The sequence below is a fragment of the Zingiber officinale genome, chromosome 5A (assembly GCF_018446385.1).
Source record: "Zingiber officinale cultivar Zhangliang chromosome 5A, Zo_v1.1, whole genome shotgun sequence".
NCBI classification, from domain to species: Eukaryota; Viridiplantae; Streptophyta; class Magnoliopsida; order Zingiberales; family Zingiberaceae; genus Zingiber; species Zingiber officinale.
In genome coordinates this window covers 105,809,017-105,833,130 of record NC_055994.1, presented here as the reverse complement: position 1 = coordinate 105,833,130, position 24,114 = coordinate 105,809,017, and the positions used below count along the sequence as shown (strand labels likewise).

The following is a 24,114-nucleotide window of genomic DNA, read 5'->3' as shown; positions in this document are numbered from 1 at the left end:
GCACGAATTCCAAATGGGTCGAAGGGTTGATCGGACATTTGGCATGAAGTCCAGCTAGGTCGACGGGCTGACCCGATAGCTGGCGAGAAGTCTAGACGGGTCGAAGGACTGACCGGACGTCTGACAGGTGAGTAAAGGTAAGTCACTAGAAGGGAGTGACTGTGAGGCCGCATTCCCGGGAAGGGAACAATAGGCGTCAATCAGGCTTAGATCCATTTCGGATATCTAAGTCGAGATCGTGACCAGATTCCGGTCTCGGAAAGACGGAATCTAAGTCGTACTCTTAATATTGAATTTATAAAACTGTGCTAACACTTTATTTTGCAGGAAACATATTATATATTTGCCTCGGACTAACCTTGTCTTGCAGGAGAAGGAATCTCTGGAGAAATGTGGTCCGGGCGCCCGGGAGGCAATTTTATCCTGAAAACGTCGTCGCCACGTGGAGCTCGCTGGTTGGACCTGCCACGTCGCACCAGGGCACCCGAAAGGGATCCGAGGCGCCCCGAGCCTCATATAAAATGAGGGTCAGGGGTGGAGCTCAACACAACAACTGACAAGAAGATCTTCTACTGCTTGCTCTGCTACTCTGCACTCCTGCGACGCTAACGAAGCTCCGACAACGCACTTTTTCCTTTTCGATTTATTCCTTTGTCGATATTGCTTTTATTTTCATTAGCATTTTCTATACTTAGTTTGTAATAATTTTTGAATTGCTAGTGATTGCCCACCGAAAGCACTCAACGAATGCGGGCCTTGGAGTAGGAGTCGACATACGCTCCGAACCAAGTAAAATTGGTCTGTGTTAGCATTGCTTACTTTTTCCACTGCGCTTAACTCTTATCGAAGAATTTTTCGTAATCGATATTCACCCCCCCCCTATCGAAACATCACGATCCAACAAATGGTATCAAAGCAGGTACCGCTCTGATTTGGTGCAACCACCAATCAGACAAAGGGGGTCTTTTTAAAGAAAAATTAGATATCGTTCGTTCTTAAAATAAAACCTTACGTCTTTCGTTTTTTCCCTCCAAAACTGGTTTTGAAAAATACATCGTCATCTTTTCACCACTATTTAGTATCGACAAAATATTACATTTTCAAAATTTTGAGATAATATTTTTATTAATATTTTAATAATATTTTATTATTTTAAAAAAAATAGTGAAAAATTATTTTTTTTTCTCGAACACTACTAATCCAAGACCAAGTCTTGGGACTTTTTCTCTGTTTCCATGTGTGCAAGACCAATGCCTCTTCAAGAAGGATGGAACCCCAACGAACCACCACCGTACGATCAAGATTTCAACTACTGGAGGCGAAGAATGGAATGTTTCTTAGGAAATCTAAACTTTGATTATTGGCTGATATTGAGAAAACCTTCTCAGAACTCAGAACTAAACACAAATGTAAGTAAAATTATTTGTAATATTTTATCTAACAATGTTTTATGCAGACTAGAAAAGTACAAAGATGCACATGAGTTTTGGGCCCAGTTGATCAAACTTCACGAGGAGCCGATGAAGCTCAAGGCTCAAGTAAAAATCGAATCCGAACTCGGGTCAAATCCAATCGAAAAGTCTACTGAATTAGGGGTTGCGCTCAAGGTTAGTAATGTTTAGCAAAATATCCCTGCAAATAGTAGTTTAAATAATCAGCATGATGATTCAGATAAGTATAAAATTATTCCAAGTATGGTGCATGATAATTTAGATCTAAATGATTTAAATTCAAAATCACAAAATAATCTAGATTCTGATCAAGTCTATCAAGACTCTGATCAATTTGGCATCAACCTTGACTTGGTCAAACAGAACAATGACCAAATCAATTCAAATAATTTAATCAATTCAGAAAATTTAAAATTAAGTGATCATCTAGACATAAATGCGTCAAACATTAAAATAAATTCAAATTTAGAAGTTAAAAATGAGAAAATGGATAAAATCAATAATTACCTTAATAAAGTATTTAATAATCAAGATAAAATCAGTCTAGAAATGCTATCCAAAACCAAGATAATATAATTAACAAAAAAATAACTTTTAAAGATAAAACTAATCTAATAAATTCAATTAATCATTTCAATTTAAAAGGCAAAGAAAATATAAAGATAAAATCAAAATGGAATTTAACAAACTTAAAATTAAATATTAAAGATAACATATTAAACAAAAATAATCTAGAAAATTCAAAATTAACAATCAATAAAAAGCTAAAAAATAAACCTTTAAAGAAATATAATTCAAACAATTTAATTAACTCAAATTCAAAAATAAATAAAAACTTAAACTTTAAAAATAAGCTATTAAAAAAAGATAATTCAATTAATCCAATAAAATTGAAATTGAAAGAAAATTTAAATATTAAATATACTCTTTTAAAGAAAGATAATTTCACCAATTTAATTAATTCAAAACTAAAAACTTAAATTTAAATTACAAATTAAACATTAAAACTTAAATAAAACCAACTCTAATTATACAAGAAATCTTAAAAAGGAAAAAATCAACAATTTAGGGGGAGGCTCCAGAATAGCTGGCACCTCCAAAAATAATTTACCCGACAGGGTAACCGAAACCAACCTACCCGGCAGGGTAATTAGGACTAGAATAAAAAGGGTAAAAGTTTAACTTGAAAAATGGTACTGGTGAAGTTTTGGATGATAATACGTTAGGGAAACTTAGTCTATGCATGTCTAGAAAGATATGGCTTCAACCTGGTGCATTTGGTTAAATGGAACTGACCGAAGCTACCCTTTATGGATCCTAACCAGTTAGACCAAGGTTTTGTACTAAGTCCAGTGGATAGGAACTATTTGAAAAACCTCGAAGGCATGGTTACTTTAATGATGTCCAAGTGACTCACCATAGCCCAGAAGTTTATCCAAAGAACGCCTATTTGTTGAACTCAAAGCTAAACCTGAATCTAACACAAGTTAAAAACAAACCCTAAAATTGAACCTAATTCATCTCACAAAATTATAGTATTCCCTAATTGAAAACATAGATCAGGTGAGATGACTAAAAACCTAAATAAAATCAAAGTAAATTAAATTAAATTTAAATTAAATTAAGTTAATTAAATTAAATTAATTAAAATTAAAATTAAATTAAATTAAATTAAATTAAACCTAAATAAATTTAACTAAATTAAATTAAATAAATTAAATTAAATTTTAAAATTAAAATTCATTTTAATTTAAAAACTTTACTGTAAAATTAATTTTTTTAAAAATTAAACTTAACTTAAAAAAATTATTTTAAAAATTAAACTTAAAATTTTTAACTTAAAAATTTATTTTAAAAATAAACTTAAATTTTTTTAATTTAAAAATTATTTTAACTTAATAAATTATTATTTTAACATAAAACAAATATTTTAAAAATTTATTTAAAACTAAAAATTATTTTTAAAAAAAAGTATTTTAACTTAAAAATTATTTTAAAAATTATTTTAACTTAATAAATTATTTTAAAAATTATTTTAACTTAAAAAAAAACTTTTTCAAAGATTCTTTTTCATTTAAATTTTTTTAAAAAACTTTCTCAAAAAAAAACTTTTAAAAATTATTTTAAAAATCATTTTAAATGTTTTTAAAGATTATTTTAACATAAAAATCATTTTAAAATTTTTTTGAAAAAAAAAACATTTTAAAAACTTTAAAAATCATTTTAAAATTTTTTAAAAAACTCATTTAAAAATTATTTTAAAAAGTCTATTAAAATTATTTTAAAAATTGTTTTAAAACTCATTTTATAAATTTTTTTAAAAATCATTTAAAAATTCTTTTTAAAATCATTTTAAAAACTCTTTTAAAAATTATTTTAAAAACTTTTCAAACTCATTTTAAAAATTCTTTTAAAAATTATTTAAAATTCTTTTTTAAATTATTTAAAAATTCTTTTTAAAATCATTTTAAAACCTCTTTTAAAAATTATTTTAAAAAACTTTTAAAACTCATTTTAAAAATTCTTTTAAAAAATTATATAAAATTCTTTTAAAAATTATTTAAAAATTCTTTTTAAAATCATTTAAAAATTCTTTTGAAAATCATTTTAAAAACTCTTTTAAAAATTATTTTGAAAACTTTTAAAACTCATTTTAAAAATTATTTTTAAAATTATTTAAACTTCTTTTAAAAACTCTTTTAAAAAACATTTAAAAGTTCTTTAAAAAATCATTTTAAAAACCCTTTTAAAAATTATTTCAAAAAAATTACTTTAAAAATCCTTTTTAAAAACTATTTTTAAAATTCTTTTAAAAAATATTTTTTTAAATTATTTGGAAAAAAAAAACTTTTAAAAACTATTTTAAAAATTCCTTAAAAACTATTTTAAAAATTCCTTAAAAACTATTTTAAAAATTCTTTAAAAATTCTTTTAAAAAAAACTATTTTAAAAATTCTTTTAAAACTATTTTAAAAATTCTTTCAAAACTATTTTAAAAATTACTTTAGAAATTATTTTAAAAATTATTTAAAAACTATTTTAAAAATACTTTAAAAAAATACTATTTTAAAAATACTTTAAAAAAAAACTATTTTTAAAATTCTTTAAAAACTCTTTTAAAAATTCTTTAAAAACTATTTTAAAAATACTTTAAAAAACTATTCTAAAAATTATTTAAAATTATTTTAAATTCTATAAAAAGTATTTTAAAAAACATTTAAAAAATATTTTTAAAAAAATTATGTAAAAAAAATCCTTTAAAAAAATTTCTTTTATCATTAAAAATCATTTTAAAGTCATTTTAAAATTAAGACACTTAAGCTAATTAAAACATTAAAACTTAAACTAAAAACTTTAAAATTAAAGTTAAAACTTAATTTTAAATTAAATTAAAACCTAACATTAAAATAAACTTAGTTTTAAAACTTAAAATTTAAACCTAACATTAAAATTAAACTTAAATCATTTAAAAGAAAAACAAAACGACGAAGCAAGGGAAGATCTAATTTGAAAAGGGGAACACTATCGAGCAACAGAACGACGAAGCAACAGAACGACGAAGCAGAACACTATCGGGCGCAACAATTCTCGACACCAAATGAGCACTGTCAAGCACGACGAAATGAGAAAAGGGGAGATGGAGAGGGAAATATCTGCACGTCGGAGGAAGGAAAGCTGGATGAGGAGAGTGCGCTCAAGGGGAGAGTACGTTGGAGTGGAGATCGTCGATTGCCGGGAGAGGAGATTGTCAATCGCCTAAGAAAGAGAGTACGATTGATCGCGCAAGGGAAAATCGGTATGCGAACCCTAATTTCTTTCCAAATTTAACGACAAATATTAATTCTACCGTCGCTAATAACGATGGAGTTAAATATTCCGTCACCAATAATCGACTGACTTTTTAACTTATATTATACAAATAACGATGAAATACGATGATGAAATAATTTATCCATCGCTATATAGGTAATAAATTAAAAACCCCGGCTAAATAGCGCTGAATTATTAAAGACTGTCGCTAATAGTGACGAAGTAAATATTAACCGTCGTTAATAGCGACGGTATAAATAATCTGTTGCTAAAATCATTACTAATATATGATTTTCTTGTAGTGCACCTTTAACTTTATTCACAATTTCTGATTAATAAATTGAATGTATTCAAATTTATTTATTAAATTTAATAAATTATTTAAGTTATTCAATTATTTCAACTTACATATATTGAACAACATGACTAAACATTTACGATCCTATTCGAACTCAAAGATCTTATATTCAAGAAATTGAACGCAGGATGGTGTCAAATCTTGCCTTTTCGACTTCCCAATTGCTTGGAAGTGGGGCTGAGAACCTCTCTTCTGATGTCTGAATGTTTCAAGACAAAGCCTTCAACTTAAGGCTTAACCAGGGGTCAATAGTGAAACTGCCATGTTTATCTCAATCTTCAATCGTCTTCATCAAGTTGTGTTTGTCTCGACTTAAGAAATAAGCTAAATTTTGGCATGATAAGACTATATGATATCTCCATCTTAAGCGATGTTTTAATGAAATGCACCTTTTGTGAGATTAAATGACCAGCTAAATCAACACTTGACCAATGTTAATTCAAAATGGGTGCGTGTGTGACAAAATATCAATTGTGATTTAAGCGAAAGGAAATGTGAAGTATAAATATAGTCAAAGCTAATACAAAAATACAATGTAATTTAAAGACTCCATTCCTACTCCACGGTGTATTATATATCTAGTGTGTCGTTTTAACTTGTTAATAATATTTATATTTAATTATGTTACTTTTATTCTGTCATTTTTATCTTTTATGTTTGAACTCCAATTAATTTGGTTTGCAAACTAAAAAATATATTAATTCTTTTATTATAGAATTGAATTTTTTGTAAATAAAATTGTGCGGGACCATAGAAAATATCTAAAATTGAATTTAGGAACAATAATCCACGGCCTATGAGATAGTTTAGAAAAATTATTTGTTTGATGCCCTCAACTTTATAAATATCATTAAGTAAAGCTAAATGAAATGATAAATGAATATGTTCATCAACTATTAACAAATTGATGGTAGATTTCTGAGCTTAAAAATAGAGTAAATCTATCATCTTGCTCGTAAGAAGTCCATGTGTGTTGATTTCTATTTTCATTTTCCTTCTTTAACTCGCGACAAATGCGAGGTAAATGAAAGGACCTGATCTTTTATCTCACCCTATTTCAGGTTCTTCGCATCCTATCTTCTCTCTAGCTTTATCCTTTATTTTCAAATAATTTTCATTTTGAATTTTCCTCTGTTTCGTTCTCTTTCTCTTGTTTTTTCTTCCTCTTCTTCATAGTTACTTTCCCCTCCCCTCGCAAAGAAGAGGGGTCACAAGGTGAAGAGCTCATAACTAGAAGAGAAAGATGTTGCAAAGAGCCGCAAGCAACGCGTATTCCTGGTGGAAAGCAAGCCACATTAGGGCGAAGCAATCGAAATGGCTCGACAGCAATCTCCAAGGTTCGCCTTCAATTATTTCTATTAATATCGATGTCAATGAAATTCAATGGATCCTAAACTTTTTACATATTTTATAGATATTGTAATAAATTTTAGGAAATAAAACACGAACCAAGTCCAGATTTTCATAAAAAACTATTATAAAGATTATGTTAGATTTGTGTAATAACCTAGATTGCAAACATTCTTTGTGTTTACTTTTCATAAAAAAAAATAGATTAAATCACAGTTCTTGCCATCTTTCTATGATCAGTTCCAAGCGAAACATAAAACAAAATAAAATAAAAATGAGACCAGTAGGTAATGTGAAATAAAATGAAATAGGAATTAACATCAAGCAAGTGGACGAAGATCCTATCAATATGGAATCTCGGAAAAGAATCTAGTGTACACAGTATTATAAAAGACTATTTCCGTAAATTAAACCCATGACCTCCAAATTACACGACAGTTACATCGCTTTCCTTATTTGCCTTCCTAAGAAATCAAGAAGAAAAAAGAGCAAACTAACCTATATGTTCTTGTTTATTTATTACTTTTGGTAATTCAGTGAGAACAAATTGGAAACGTTTTAGAAATGCCTAATCGTATTCATCCTGTTAGTTTTATCTTCACCATTCTCAGCCTTCTCTCAATTTTTGGAGTGCAGATTAGACTTCTTTCAAATATATAATGCTTATTTTTCTAAGATAATCTTAAGGAATTTAGTTAGGAACATCCCTTAAAACATGCAAAATAAAAAATAAATAAACATTTGTTGTGGAAGTCATACTAACCCCTATAATTCTTCGAGTTGTATTTGTATGCCCTTGTATGATAGTGGAAACAATACATTGCTCACAGAGATGGAAGACACTGTGAAGAAGATGCTGAAGCTCATCGAACCAGACGCAGATTCTTTCGCTAAGCGAGCGGAGTTGTATTTCAAACGAAGACCGGAACTAATAAGTTTTGTGGAAGATGCCTACAGGTCATACAGAGCTTTGGCTGAAAGATATGATCATATTTCGGGAGAATTACACAAGGCGAACCACACGATATCGACTTCCTTTCCCGATCGAGTCCAGTATGCCATGCTAGAGGACGAGGATAGTCTTCCGAAAGCAATAACCCCAATCAATCCGAATAAAATCAACAAACGCACAGTCATGGGATTGCTGAAGAAGAAAAGAGAGAGCGAGCCATCTGGGAAGAAATCGAAGAAAAAGAGTGCACCCATTGATAAGGAAAAGGTGCGGGAAGACATAAACAAGCTTCAGAAGGGGATACTGGTTCTGCAGACGGAGAAAGAATTCATCAAAAGTTCGTATGAGTTAGGGATAGCTAAATATTGGGAGGTCGAGAAGCAAATCATGGAGATGCAACAAAAAGTTTGCAATCTGCAGGAAGAGTTTGACACGAGCGCGATGATCGACGATAACGAAGCTCGGGCCTTGATGACTCAAACAGTTTTTCAATCTTGTGAGGATACAATTGGGAAGTTGAAGGAGCAGCGAAAGAAGTTATCCGAACAAACAAAAATACAGTCTGCGAGAAGCAAACTCGCGAAAGAGAAGCTCAAGGTTCTCAAGCGTGAGGTTGGACGAACTGAGACAGAAAATACAGAGAAAGACTTGGAGACAAGTCAGGCAGCTGAAAACTCGGAGGAAGAAACTCCTTTAGACAAGGCCATGAACATGTTACAGTCGGTGCGCGGGAAGATTAAGGAACATTACGAAACGGACCCAGAAAGTCATGTGATAGAAATTACAGAAAAGATTGAAGAGCTTGCTAATAAAGTCATCACACTGGAACTAACGGTTTCATCACAAACTTTACAAATTGATCGATTAAAGTATGAAAATGATGAGCTTGACAAATGCATAGAAACATTGGAAAGGGAGGAGCAAACAATTCAGGCTCATGAGTCAGATGAGATGTCAAGTAGATTGAAGGAAGCCGAAGAGGAGGTAAGCAAAGTAGATGCGATTCAGAAAATGGTTCAAAATGAGGAAACAAACTTCCTCGAAAACTGCAGGGAAACCTGGCATAGCCTTAATGGTATTTTGAAGGTGCTTCAGTTTCATAGCGGGGATTCATCCTCAGAGGAAGATGACGCTTTTGTTGACACTGAGCAGACGAAAAAGGGTGAGGATAATGCAGTGGCTGAAATACCTTGTCCTTCTGAGACGCAAGCAAATTCCCAAAGTGAAATTTCTTCAGAAAGAATTGATGATACCGGAATCATACTTGACGACGGAGAGGATACTCATAAATTGAAGCAATTAATTAAGAATGGTGTAGAAGGTAAAGAACATATATTACTGGCTGAATTCACATCTATCTTGCAAAACTGCAATGAGACAAAAAGAAGGCTCTCTGAAGTAGAGAAAAGCAATGAAGACTATATTCAAGAGACAATGGCTCTGATAGGGGAATTGAAAGATGAGATTGCAACAAAAGACGAGGAGATATGTTATCTACGACAACTGAGGCCATCTATTGAGAAAAGTTCTGATTGCTATATCAAGGATGATACTGCCACTGTTGAAGAAACTTCTATTGAGAAAAGTTCTGAATGCTACCTCGAGGGTGATGTTGCCACTGTTGAAGATTCTTTGAATAGGCAACAAAAGCTGGAAGCCACATCAAACTCAATGTTCGGTGTGGAGAACTCCACTGCCGAGCTTCCTGCAGGTCTGACCACTAAATCTGCATCAACAGATGCAAATGTCAAATTTCAAGTACAGCGCGCCACTAGTTCACAGCGCAACTATGAGCCTAGAAGATATTCATCAGTTGACTTTAAAGAAACTAAGAAACCCCATGGAGAAGGCATCAATGCGAGGTGCATCAGTGAGTCCAGGATCGTTGTTTCACCAGTCGAAGAAAAGTTCCGCAGGGAGATTGATTCTCTACTTGACGAAAGATTAGAATTTTGGCTCAAGTTCAGTATAGCATTCCAACATATACAGAACTTCAGAGCCAAATATAAAGAACTAAAAGTAGATATTAACAAGTTAACAGACAACAATCAACAAGAGTGCATTGATCTTGCCAATTGTGATCGTGAAGTTAAAAATGAAACAAGTCAGATTACTACAAGACTCAGAGAATTGAAGACTGAGCTGCAAGTATGGTTGGAACAAGGGGAACTTTTAAATGGGGATCTACAAAATAGGTTCTCATCGCTTTGTAATATGCAAGAAGAGATATTGAATGTTCTGAACTCTAATTCGCAGTTTAGAGAAGCCCTATTCACTCCTTTCCAAGCTGCAAGACTTCAAGGTGAAGTAATGAACATGAAACAGGAGAACAATAAGGTTGCAAGCGAACTTCAAGAGGCACTAGCTCAAGTCAGAGGGATTCAAGCTAACACTGAGGCTCAGTTGTCTAAGCTCTATGAGAACTTTGAACCATTTATGTCGAACAATCAGCTCAGTGAATGCTTGGACAATTGTCCAGGTAAGAATAGCATACCATTGCGGGACTTCCTTTTCGGTGTCAAGCCTAAGAAACAATCTATTCTTTCACGGATCCAACAGAATAAACGTAAGGCTGGGCGTCGGAAATTTGATTCATAGGTACCTGATATGCAACATAACCCTTAAGTTGTTTAGGTTCTACTGTATGGATTTGTGCAATTCTTTATAACTCAAATTTTGTAATCACTGAAATTATCACAAAATGTTCAAAGATTTTCCTTATTGTTGACATGTTTCCCAGATGCAATGGAAACTCATTTCATGTTATGATCTGATGGCATTGAGTATTTGTGAGATATATCCAATTATGCTAAATATTGGGAGATTTCTTGCATTCTTAACAGTATAAGAACATTATAATAGAGAAGTATTTTGAAATCACATGACAAAACTTGATGATACTGAAAACTTGAGGAGCATTCTGAAAAGGCATACAAAATTTATAGGGGAACTTGAAATTTTCTCAAATAAAAAAGTCATAAATCTCAATTATTTATGATCGGCGTTGCTCGTGCTTCTGGCATAATGTAAAAATCATCACAAGAGAAGCACAATAAGAACAGTTTTCCTTTCTCATGTATAACTTAACTATTCATCTGCGTGAGAAATTACCAAATATGAAAGGAGAATTTTGGATAAATAGCTCTACTTGGCGCCATCTCTGTTGCCTGGCTTGATAGATTGGAAGATAGAAACATATACCAAAAAAATCTGGACTGTGCTGGTTCATGAAGAGGCTATGGAAGATACTTCAACCAAAAACAATTTGAATTCACCTATCGATTTCTATCACATGCTTACGAATGCCTATCAAGGAACTTCTCAATTGCGACTGAGAATGCTGCAAAGCCAGCACACCCAACACACGCAGCCTTTGGACCACCTGAAAAGATATTGCCATGAGAAAATTACTCTTTGTAATTGAACTAGGGAAGCCAAATATGCATCAACAATTTGATTTTAGCATATCTCAAACTGCATGAAAACATGCAGGGAGCGATGGACTCATCACATTTCCAAAGCATTAGAGTGAAAATGCATTCCAAGTTCTAGAAATATCAAATAGCAACTAAAATCTATGAAAGGAATTCTAGCTCTCATATGAATCAGAAGAGGTAAACTATTTTATCATATAACTAGCCTGACATAAAGAAAAACATGAGTTCTGATGCTAATACCTAAAAGTTGGCACACAATGACAAAAAAGTTGGCATGAACTATGTTAAAAATATTACAGTTATTAGATATGTTGTGTGTTTAATCCCACATTAGGTGTATTAGATTTAGGGTTTGTGTTATGATTAAGTCATAGAAATAGAAAAACCATGTAATAATTCTCTTACCAAAAAAAGTAACACGATATTTTCTTTTCTCAAAATTAACACAGCGTGAAACTCTAATGTGGGATAACCCCACTTAGATTTAGGGTTTTCTTTTCCCAAAAAAAGTCAAAGCCGCTCTTCTCCTCCACACTAACCCCACTTAGAGGGAGGCTACCTATCTCGACGACAACCTCTCCTCATCCTCTTCAATCTCACATTATTCAGACATCGTGAAACTCTAATTATTTGATACCACACTCCAAGAAAAGCAGAGACCACACCATCGTCCACATCTCTTGTTCCTGGGTGTTCCACACTTCTTCCCTTTGAATTTTGCTCTTCTTCTTCCCGTCAGGAACAGCAATGCCAGGAACCAATTCGAACCATATCAAAGACGATTCAATGAGCAGAGCTATGAGTAGAACCCTCCTAGATCTCCTACGAATTAGTAGCCAATTTCTACCATTTATTTGAGTCACACTCCTAACTTTCCTGAGTGCCATAAATAGAGCCTTTTTCTTATCTCCATGCTGTAGTCAAGTCCCATCCCTCTCACTGCATATGAGTCTTTTCTTCCTTTAAGCAAATTTCTTCTTTCTCGAACTCGTGAAGCCCTCTTTTCATGCTCTCTTCAACATCCCTGCAGCTACACAACCACTGCTGCTTTACCTCCATATGTGAAGTTTTCTGCTTCTTGGAAAGCATGGAAAACACATTTGTGATTGAGTTCTGATGCTTATGCAGGAGGAGATGATTCCTCCCAACAATAGATCCAGCATGCCTTCTTTACCCTATTGTTTCTCCTCCTTTTGAGTGTTTTCCTCTTTTTCTTTGCTGATCCTAAGACCCTCATCGAGTACTCTCCTCTGATACTCTCCTTTCTTCAATTTGTTGTGTTGTTGTATGTGTTTCGTAGAAAGAAGACTGCTCAAGAGACTTGTTCCTAAGGTCTTTCTTCATCCACTATATCCCCCATAAGATCCTCATGGCTTTCCTTCTCTTTTGTCCACTTGGTGCTGTATGCATGCCTGCAAGTAGATTCCCACTCATGAGGCATATCCCTAGGATCTCTCTGCATCCTCTCTATATTGATTTGAAGTCAATGATAAATGTCTGTGTAGTCAATTGTCATGTCCTAGTCAATTTTCCTTTCTACTTTATGTATAAGCTCAGCGTATATAATACCTATGTTCAACTTGAGAGGGAGTGCAAATGGTATTAGTGTTATTAGGGTATCTCTAGTGGGTTTTGTCCACCATTTAGTGTATTAGGTTTAGGGTTTGAGTCACATAAATACCATGTAATAGTTCTCTTGTGAAAAAAAAAACGATGCAGTAGTTTCTCTCCTCAAAATTAACAAACTAGTAACAGAACATAACCAACTTGCAAACTAGGTTCAGATTAAGCAAAATTGAGTTAAGGTGATAAACAAGCCAGTTTGTTCACAACCTGCTAATATTCTAGTTGTTATTGATTATCTGGATTAGCCCACATGATCCTCTCGTGATCTGCTCAAGTAAGAACTGTTGTCTTATCAAACCCCTTATTTTGTGTCTTGTTGAATTATTTTAGGCTAAATTATTCATGAAATTTTTTATTGTTTATTAATATTAAATTTTTAAATGATATTTATACTCTTTGATGAATATTGGCATAGTTGATATATATGTTGCTTCAATTTTTTGATTATTGGTGTGATATTTGATATTAATGTTGTTTAATATTTAGAGGAGCTTTCTCTTTTTATATTTTGATAATCTTGGCAAAACAAATTGAAAATTGAAAAGGATAACTTGGATCATTTGGCATACTAAAAACATGCGTTAAATGATTTATGCCTACTGTGGTGTCACCCATATATTGTTCTTGTTAAGTTAAATGATTTTTTACCCCCGGGGCAGGGTTGAGTTTGCTAGCGCGGGGCGGAGTTGCTATCATAGGGCAAGGGTTCGAATTTCGGCAAAATTGAGGAAAAAAAGCCCTCCCTGCACCAGTCAACTACACTTCCAGATTTACCTCCTCACATATGGTCATGGGACGACCATTTGGGATCGTTGGGATGGGGGATTCCACCTTTTACTACCATTGTTAAGTTTCATTTTCATTTTTTTACATGAGTAGTTAAGTAGGAAAGTTCTACAAATTTTTTTTCATTGCAGCTCATAGATGTTCTGACTAACCAGCTTGAGTTGCCACCCTAAAGATGAGTCTATCTCTTTTATCATCAATAAGCATGCTACCAGGATGCATTTTTTATTTTTGGAAAAATCACAATTTCTACAAAAGTATAAGACATTTCAAACATCTTTAAACTGTAAGTACCCAGGGTAGTTTTGATATGGTCAACCAAGTTCAGTTAGGTCCTATGTATTTGATCCTTGTATCTAAGTGTGCAGAAAATTAGGAATACTAAAAGTCGAGCGGAAGACGCAGCTAGCGAGAAGGATGGCACGGGAAAAGAGCCGACGGGCATGGTGCATCCGAGGGACGAAATACTGCGGAAGAGTATACTGGTGGACGAGAAGAACGTGCGCGTCGTTCAAGAGACGAGAAGCCAGGAAGGAAGTCTGCTTAAGGAAAAGGTCGGAGTTGGGTTCCGGTGAGCTCAACTCCGGTTAGACGGAGAATCACATACGCGAAGAGATCAACTTTGAGCTGAGTTGCCTTGTGGAAGGCGCCTTCCATGGCTAGAAGGCGCTTTCAATGAACAGTACGAAGGCGCTTTCGCTAGCTGCTAGCCAGGATAAAATGTTATCCTCGGCGGATAAACTCTATCCGATGGAAGGCGCCTTGGACCTCTTTGGAGGCGCCTTCAAGCTGCAGATAACTTTTTCCAGGGGCTATAAAAAGACCCCTAGACCTAGGAAATATAAAACAACTATTGTATTCATTTCCTAGCAACTTTCTGAGCGTTCAACGAGTGTAAGAGACTTCTCCACCTTCAAAGAAGGAGATTTTTAGTGTTTTCTTTTGCCTTGAATTAATAACCACCTACGTTGTAACCAAGTAATTTCTTTGCCTCTTCTTTTTAATTGATTGATTTAATTTAGTGTAATTGTGCTACTAATTAGAGTTGATCGAGAAAGGTTAATTTTATTTTGTAGTCAATTCATCCCCCCTCTTGCCTGCCTACCTGGTCCAACAAATGGTATTAGAGTCACGCCTCATAAGGATTAACCGCCGACTGAAGCACCGAGACGATGGTCGGACCGAGCATCTACCCGCCGAAGTTCAAAGGAGAATTTGCGTTAAGGAAAAAACACATAAAAGTATTTTTTTAAAATTGACTTTGAAGTTTTATTAATAATTAAATATGATTTTGAAGCTCCAAAAGATCAAAAAGACGAACAAAAAGAAGAGTACCTTTAGACAAAGAAAGAGCAAGCGGACTTTGTGGCAAATGGACGAGCTGAATTCTACCTACTAAGCGTACTGCCACCTCAAGAAATCAACAGGATCGGCGCCTACGCATCAGCAAAGGAACTTTGGAAAAAATTCCTAGAGCTACACGAAGGAACATCTGAAGCAAAGCTTGCTAGACGAGATCTTCTCTGAAACCAACTGACGAACCTCCGGCTAAAAGAAGGAGAATCAGTAGCGCAATTGCATGCTAAACTAAAGAAGTTGATCGCTAGACTCACGAATCTCGGAGAAAAGGTAATAAACCGAGATTCTCTAAGGTACGCATTAAATGTTTTTCCAAGGACACTCGAATGGTCCTCAATTGTCGACTCCTATTATATTTCTAAAGATCTAGAGGTAAGCACATTAGAAAGTTTATTTTCCACTTTAGAACTTCACAAATCTAGATGTGCAAAATCAAAGGAGCCAAGTCAGACAGTTGCCCTAAAGGTAAGAACAGACGATCCAGACTCCAAAGCATCAATCGACGAAGATGAAGCAGCGTTATTGGTAAGAAAATTTAGTAAGTTTATTAAATCTAATAAATTTAATAAGTCGTTGGCGAAAAAGCACTTTCGGAGCAAAAGGAAGGTACGATACTACAACTGCTAAGGAGAAGGGTACATCAAGGGCGACTGCCCCGAACTGAAGAAGAAGGAGAAGGACAAGGGCAAAAGACCAACAAGATTAAATCACAGGAATCTGAAGGCAATATGGGATGAATCGTCGTCCTCTGAGTCTGAGATCAAGGTATGCCGAACTAGCCCTGATGGCAGACCACCAGAGGGACGTTGAAAGTTCCTCAGAGATGAACATCAATGAAGGGGGAGGATCCTATGAAGAAAGCAACGACGAAGGGGGAGCATCAAAACACGAGGTAGGTGAGGTACGTGCACTATCTCCCAATCAATCTTTTGAATTTATCAAAATGTTATCTAAAAATATAGTACAATTAGAAAGAGATAATGCTAGGTTAAAATTAAACTTAGCAAATTCATGCCCCTTAGATATGTTTGATAATCTAAAAATAGAAAATGAAAAATTGAAAGCACAAATGGAAAAACTAGAAAATAACTATGCATGCTTAAATTTGAATATCTTTCGAAAATCATAACTAAAAAGTAATGGTAAAATTAACTGGTATATTAGAAAATCCCAAGGATAAATTAAAAAAATCCCTAAAAATTATATACCTCCAAAATTGTTAGTAAATCTAGTAGGTAGGAACCTATATTGGGTTCCAAAATCTTTTCTAGATTAAAAATTCCCAAAGTTTTAAATTATTAGGATAGAAATTATTTTAATTAGAAATTTCTTTTGTAAATTTTTTCCTTGTTCGAATTTCTTACTCAAAATTTTTACACTTATAGAAAAGAAGTATTTCGGTTAAGGAAAATTTTTGTCGGATTTTTGTTCCGTGGAGTTATTTTCTATAAAATTATTAACGAAAACGGTATTTTAAAAATTAGTTGCTTTACTAAATAAATCATTTCTGTTAGACTAAATAATATTTTTTCGTGAAAATTTTTTCTACTAGTCTAACTTACTCTGCTCAAGTTTAACAAAAAGTTACAGAATTTTTTTAAGTCGAAAACTATTTTTTTAATTATTTTTGTCAAATCGAAGATTAATTAATAAAAATAGAATATGTTTGAAAATCAGTTCTGAAAAATATTAGCCTACTAGTAATGTTTGTAATGTACCCCTAGAAATTTTTTTTAGATTTGTTTAACTATTTATTATATTTTTTCCTATTTTTGTATATGATCGAAGAGGGAGAAATAAGTGTAAGTTAAGGGGGAGTTAGGTTTTTTTTTGGATTTAAAATTTTTATTTATTTTGCAAGCAATTTTTAGTCTACTTTAGTTATGCTATTACATCTTTTAACCCTAACTTGAACTTGGGTTGATGCACATTAAAAAGGGGGAGATTATAAGTACTCCAAGGTAGTTTTGATATGGTCAACCAAGTTTAGTTAGGTCATATTGTATTTGATCCTTGTGTCTAAGTGTGCAAAAGCTTAGGAACACAAGAACTCGAGCGGAAGACGCAGCTAGCGAGAAGGATGGCACGGGAAAGGAGTCGGCGAGCTTGGTGCATCCGAGGGATGAAATGTTGCGAAAGAGTACACTGGTGGACGAGAATGACATGCGCAGCGTTCGAGGGACAAGAAGTCGAGAAGGAAGTCTGCTTAAGGAGAAGATCGGAGTTGGGTTCGAGTGAGCTCAACTCCAGCTAATCGGAGAATCGCCTACACGAGAAGATCAACTTTGAGCTGAGTTACCCTGTGGAAGGCGCCTTCTATGGGTAGAAGGCGCCTTCGATGAATAGTAAGAAGACACCTTCGATGAACAGTAAGAAGACACCTTCGATGAACAATATGAAGGCGCCTTCGATGAACAGTACGAAGGCGCCTTCGCTAGCCATTAGCAGAGGATAAAATGTTATCCTCGGCGGATAAACTCTATCCGATGGAAGGCTCTTTGGACCTCTTTGGAGGCGCCTTCAAGCTGCAGATAACTTTTTCTAGGAGCTATAAAAAGATCCCTAGACCTAGGAAATATAAAACAACTCTTGTATTCATTTCCTAACAACTTTCTGAGCGTTCAACGAGTGTAAGAGGCTTCTCCACCTTCAAAGAAGGAGATTTTTAGTGTTTTCTTTTGCCTTGGATTAATAACCACCTAGATTGTGACCAAGTAATTTCTTTGCCTCTTCTTTTTAATTGATTGATTTAATTCAGTATAATTGTGCTACTAATTAGAGTTGAAAAATCGAGAAAGGTTAATTTTATTTTGTAGGCAATTCACCCCTTTTTGCCGGCCTATCTAGTCCAACATGAACAACATAAAAATTTCATACAGACTGCAATTCTTTAAAGTACTTATACTATGTTCGCAAGCAAAAAATTTATGTTATGTTTCTATGTATATTCAAAAATCCAAATAACCTTTTTGTATATGTCCCTTCTCTATACATTAATAAATTCCACATACTATGTTCAGCAATCCAACATATTACTAATTATTCTTGATCTTCTTCATATTTTTTGTCCCATTACAGCTCAACTTTATTACAACAAAACTAGTTTTGTTATCATTTCAATTGCTGGTGATTAAATCAAATATTATCCTTTCAGTTATTTTTTACAGATCAAATTCCTTTAGTATTCTTCAGTCACAGTCTGGTCAATACATTGCTTTGCTATGATTTCATATATGTCCTTGCACCAATAATAACTGATGCAATCTAAGTGAATATTCCCTGAGAAGAGAGAAACAATGAAATAGTAGAAATACAGTGCATTAAATAAGGTATAGCTCATACCATTATAACCTTCAAAAAAGACAGAACTATATGAGCCTAAACTAACAACTTCTACTGTGATCTGTAACAGTCTAGTAGAGATTATGCCCATTTCCAATTTACAAACTACAGTTCTGTTCTTGAAAGCTGAGAAATTACCTTTTGCAGAAATAGCCCCTCCTGTAACGCAACCAGCAACAACTGTGTTTGTGGTGTCATGTTTCGCTCGAGTCTGTAAAAGGAATTACCAAATCAAGTCAGGTTCAAGCTAACAAGATAAAATCTATAGACCTATTTCTCTTTATTCATTTACCTTCTCAACAACACATTCAGCAGCTGAAAAGATGAGGCCCATGATACCAAATGCCTTTGCAGAGCTAATACTTCTGCGACCCATTTGTTTTGCTTGAAATATTAATTGCTGCTTGGTAGTCATCTCCTCCTGCATTATAGGGTTATCCAGAGCCCCAAGAAACATGCCCATGAAAAAACCAAGTCCACCACCTGAAAGGCCAACATAGAGTACCTCTCTCTAATCAGAAAAATCCAGACAATAATAATAAAAGAAATGTCCCATAAGAAGATGATTTTAAATATACATGATAATACTTAAAATGGAACTCTACTATAAAACCAAGTTTTGAATCAGTTCAAAATTCTATTACAGAAAATTTACCTTGAGTAATTTAATTCTAGGAATGTCCTTTCCTAATTTTTCTAGTATTTACTAATTACTGCTACCGAGTATTTGGAGTATTTTAAATGAGATTAGAGTTTAGTTAACCTGCCCACAAGTTTTTATACCAAAATAATCTACATTCTACACTAGTATAATTTGATAGAGTTTTGAGTCCTTATTCATTTAACTTCGGCTTCAAATTCATATTATGGATTAATTCATAGAGAATTAGTTTGTTTTCAAGTAGGTTAGTTTAGTTACTATAACTTGTTGCACTATGAATATGATGCTAAATGAACAACCCTGAGTAATTGTGGGTTTTTAAGCTCTTGTTATGCAAGGCTTTTCTGTGTGAATCATATCTCATAGTTGAAGCTCACAAATGAGGGAAGAAACTAATGAAAACCACATTAAACACGGTGATCATAGATATGATAGCTTGTTACTGAGGTAAGTATGAATCAACAAAGAAAAAAAAATGCAAGAATTAATATATAAGATAGAAAATTCTCAAGGGGCTTAATCTTTTCAAGGCTAACAATGCAATGGCTTTAATAGGAAAAGATATTGCAAATCTTTAAAATACTCTCCATAGAATGAAAAGCAGTAGTCAAATGCCAAACTTGCATACAGATTCACAGGGCACACAAGCTTCAAAGTACAGTTTTTTACCGAACCACATAAGAAAGTTTCCAAAATACTTAAATCGCGTACCCTAGTTTCAAAATTACAAAATCACATACCAACTCCATTTTTGCCTCTGTTACTGTTTAATCTTGTTGTTGTTCAGTCTTGTAGCAATCGAATTGATTAATTTTTTTAAAAAAAATAATTTATTCGTGTTAAAAAAACATTGCTCTCAATATAGTAGATCAAATTGATGTTTGAAAGTGTGGATATAATTAGGAGAACTAAACGAACACATAGAAACCGGTTTCAATCATTCAGAGCTCTCTAGATCCATCAACCAGTTTGGGCCGAATGAACCTAAAGAGTTTCGACTAAAATTGGTTGATAGACCTAGAGCGCTCAGAATGACGTGAAACCATATCATATGAGTTTATCTAGTTCTTATGATTATATATATGCCCTCAAATATCAATTTGACCCAATATATTACGGGCAGTGATTTTTTGAACACAAATATGTCTGAAAAATCTAATTCGTGTTCAAAAAATCACTGCTTTCAATAGATTGGATCAAATTGATGTTTGAGGACATGGATATAATCATAAGAACTAGACGAGCTCATAGGACCTAGTTTCACAACATTCTGAGTCCTCTAGGATTTCGGCCAAAATCAGTTGATACACGTAGAGAGCTCGAAATGACTTGAAACTAAGTCTCATGAGTTCGTCTAGTTCTTCTGATTATATTCATGTCCTTAAACATCAATTTAACTCAATATATTGAGAATAGTGATTTTTTGAACACGAATTAAATTTTTCAGACACATTCGTATTAAAAAAATCACTGCTTTCAATATAATGGGTCAAATTGATGTTTGAGAGCATAGATACAATTAGAAGAGACCAAAATCGGCTAATGAACCTAGAAAGCTCAGAATGACATGAAATTGGTTCTTATGTTTGTTTAGTTCTCCTGATTATATACATGCCCTCAAACATCAATCTGACTCAATATATTAAGAGTAAGTGCAGTGATTTTTTAACACAAATCAGTCATTTAAAAAAAATAATCGATTCGACTGCTACAAATTGTAGCAATCGACTGGGACAGTAACAGGGGCAAAAATGGAATTGGGTACGTGATTTGGTAATTTTTAAACTAGTGTAAATGATTTGGATATTTCGGAAACTTTCCTACGTGATTGGGTAAAAAATTGTTTAAAGTATGAGTATCACCTCGCAAAATCATATACTTAACTCCATCTGTAGTTTCTCTTAATCACACTTAAAGAGAAATATATATACATATATAGTTTTTATGTAGAACAAACATAAGATGGTTAAGATACTAGGTGATTTTGATGGATTCCATTTAGAATCCAAAGTCCCGTACTACTCGTCCTCCATGACAAATTTTCATGGAACTAATGTCGAACACATTGACATCAAAGTGTTCACTTCGTGCGATCAAAAGAAATACAACTCAGCGAAAGAACACCCAGCAACAAATTCATACAAATAAAGAGGGAAACGATAAAAGTAGGATCTTTAAGCTACTAAAGCAGTCTGCAAGAGAACTAGAAGAAAAGTCTAGATCAGTACCCATGACGCCACTGGCGACGCTCCGGACGGCGCAGTTGTTCCATATGTCCTGTCCTCGGATCTCCTCGGGCGTCGGTAGATGCAGCGGCTCTATCTGGCGCTCCTCCGGCCTAGGAGCTTCTCCATCGGCAGTAGCCATGCATAAAACGGAGGAGAAGGCAGGGCGCCGAATTTAACGAAACTACGCTCGGCGAAGATCGAGCAAGGCACAGCTGTTTAAGGTGAAGGGCGACTCGGACAAAATCCCCTTGTTAGTTAGCGACTTCCATATTCGTCTAGCCGAACATACCCGTATTTTTTAGTGGATAACATGAAAGTTATGCATTTTAAACAGGAGGGTAACTCTTGAGTAGCTGTAGCTGATTAGAATGATTAAATTTGAATTTTCACTAGGGTTTTGTTAAACCCGAGTTAAACCGGGTTCGGTTCCATCCAGACGATGCTCGGCTATAAAAAATAATAATAATAATAATTAAAACGTACGAATTTGTTTCATTGGTTTTTATAAAAAAAATCATTTAAAAATTTATCTAAACCCCATGTAGTGTAGTAATGTATGTTGAGATCGATTTTCAGGTCTTTTCCTACCCTAAACTCCATAAACCCTAGTCTTAAATCCTAAAACTCAAAAGCCAAAAAGCCAAAAAAACTAAAGGTCTTGTTATATGCCATCAACAAATTTAGTTTGCTGAACTATTTTTTTTAAAGTGAGTCTCGGATTAATCTATGTAGATTCTGATCAATCCGACTTATAACGAACTTGAGTCTAATTAAATCAGCTCTTTCGAATTCAACTCTAATCAACCAGGCTCAAGACTTGATCAATACACTTGAGTTAAGTCAATCAACTCATAATTGAATTTGGATCAAATCAAATTACTCATGATTGAGCTCGGGTCAAATCAACCAACTCATGCCCAAGGTCGGGCATGACATGGCAATTACAATAGCACAATGGGACACGACAATTACTCTAACGTTAGTTAAAAAAGATCATGCCTTTTGGTAAAGAGGAAATAAGTATATCTTTGGACGATTTTGTATACTTTTCGCTTCTTATAGAAGATAATGATGGTAGCATTGAGAGGTACAATATGATATTGACATTACAAATTCACTTCATTACTATCACCTATCTCCTCTAAATTTTGACTTGAACACTAGAAGGATCTCGCTAAGCTACTTCTTAGCCTCACTTCTAACCCCTTTTCTAGTTCTTTCAATCAATATCACCAAGAGCTTTTCATCAGAATCCTCGCGTAAATAGAAATCAATCCTACATAAGCCTACCTCAATGGGAATCAACCTGACATGTATCTGATCTATTGAGGAGATTGGCTCCTAATACATTAACAAGTTAACTCATTCTATGAAATTAGAATGAATCAACCAATAGTCAAACAAGTTATACGGCCTAAGCGCTAGTCAATTGCGCCACCACCCACTTGGATCAATCTTGATCACGGATGGATCCGGGATTTAAAATTTGGAGGGTGCATGCTAAGTGATGAGTATTATCAAACCAACTATACGCATTTATTTTCAGAGGGGACAAAGCAGGATTCAAGAGAAAAATCGAAAAGTTTAACTTGCAAGGTGGGTAACTTTTGCATTTCACCTTATTTTTCTTCCCTGTTTGTTGATGTTTATGCCTTTCATTTTCCTATTCAACTGTTATGACATGAAAAAGATTTTAAAACTTTCTTTTGCATTTCAATGGCATTGGTTATGGTTTTGGTTTGAGATATCATAAGAAAGAAAATTTTTTATGGCATATTAGGATAGATATGGAACTAGAAATATGTCGATTAAATTGGAAAAAAGTCTTGTGAGTTTGAGGGAGTAACATTAGTTCCTTTCCCAATGTCAGAGATTTCTTTCTTATTGATTCTTAAATCAAGAATAATTGTTGTATCATAATTTATGCAAGTAATCATCGTTCTAAAAGCTTGTTTTTATCATTGTGTCTCTTCCTATAAGTTGATACAAACAATATTAAATTAGTGAGTTCTTACTCTAAATTCTCCCTTCATACATAATTACGAAAGTTTATGTTAATTATTATCTTCTATGTTAATAAATCCTCTAGTCGTAGGGTTGTTTTCCGAATTACCCTTGAAGATTAAAAAATTCTTAGATCTTCCATGACACAGAAGTGATTCAAATTGATTGACTCAATAGATCTTATTGACCGGTAATTTTTGATGAAAATATATCATAAAACTTCAGGGGTAAACATGAAATTTGGCATAAATACAGATAACCAACTATTCAAACCTTTAAACCGTTTCATCATTGCAAATCCTCTTTAAGAAATTTTAATTTCATAATTAAATAATTTATTTAATCCATAAAAAGGGATAAAAGTGAGAGAAAAATGTCTCAATCTTCACTCTTCTATATTAGTTATTAAATCTCTCGTGTTTCCCAAGGGCTTAAAGTAGATGTGAGATACTTTTGTCCAAATATCAACATCTTACACATTTGAAAATCGAATAAATACTCTTTACTAATTAGTAGATGTATCAGCATGCTAAGACTAATTTTGGGATAATCACTTATGTTTCATGAAAAATTATCATATGTCATCAGATTAAATTATAAAAGATAATCCATCAATCTAGCATTCTTAGATAAACATACCTCTTTTGCTAACATTGTTATTGATTTATTAACATTGATCACCTTAACTTTTTACAAAATTTCTTGAATGTTGTTCATATTAGTAATTTGTATTGATATGGGTTATGATAG

At 33.5% G+C, this 24,114-nt stretch overlaps 2 protein-coding genes across 3 annotated transcripts; one reads left to right on the top strand and one right to left on the bottom strand.

Annotated features, from left to right (window-relative positions):
* The first annotated feature begins 7,685 nt into the window (after positions 1-7,685).
* Positions 7,686-10,519, top strand: LOC121979877 (protein NETWORKED 2A-like). Its single transcript, XM_042531860.1, has one exon. It carries the CDS (start codon positions 7,760-7,762, stop codon positions 10,517-10,519), a length of 2,760 nt encoding a protein of 919 aa, XP_042387794.1. The 5' UTR covers positions 7,686-7,759.
* On the bottom strand, positions 8,987-21,589 carry LOC121981328 (mitochondrial import inner membrane translocase subunit TIM22-4-like). Of its 2 annotated transcripts, XR_006111801.1 has the most exons (5): positions 21,361-21,589; positions 18,764-18,954; positions 18,610-18,682; positions 11,033-11,303; positions 8,987-9,647 (listed from the first exon to the last, which is right to left on the bottom strand). XR_006111801.1 is itself a non-coding variant. In XM_042533783.1 (4 exons), exons 1-4 carry the CDS (start codon positions 21,497-21,499, stop codon positions 11,218-11,220), a joined length of 489 nt encoding a protein of 162 aa, XP_042389717.1. In that variant the 5' UTR covers positions 21,500-21,589; the 3' UTR covers positions 10,879-11,217. The 2 variants fall into 2 exon arrangements, 1 of the variants encoding a protein (XP_042389717.1); XM_042533783.1 differs by lacking the exon at positions 8,987-9,647 and having other exon boundaries at positions 10,879-11,303.
* Between the last annotated feature and the right edge of the window lie 2,525 nt (positions 21,590-24,114).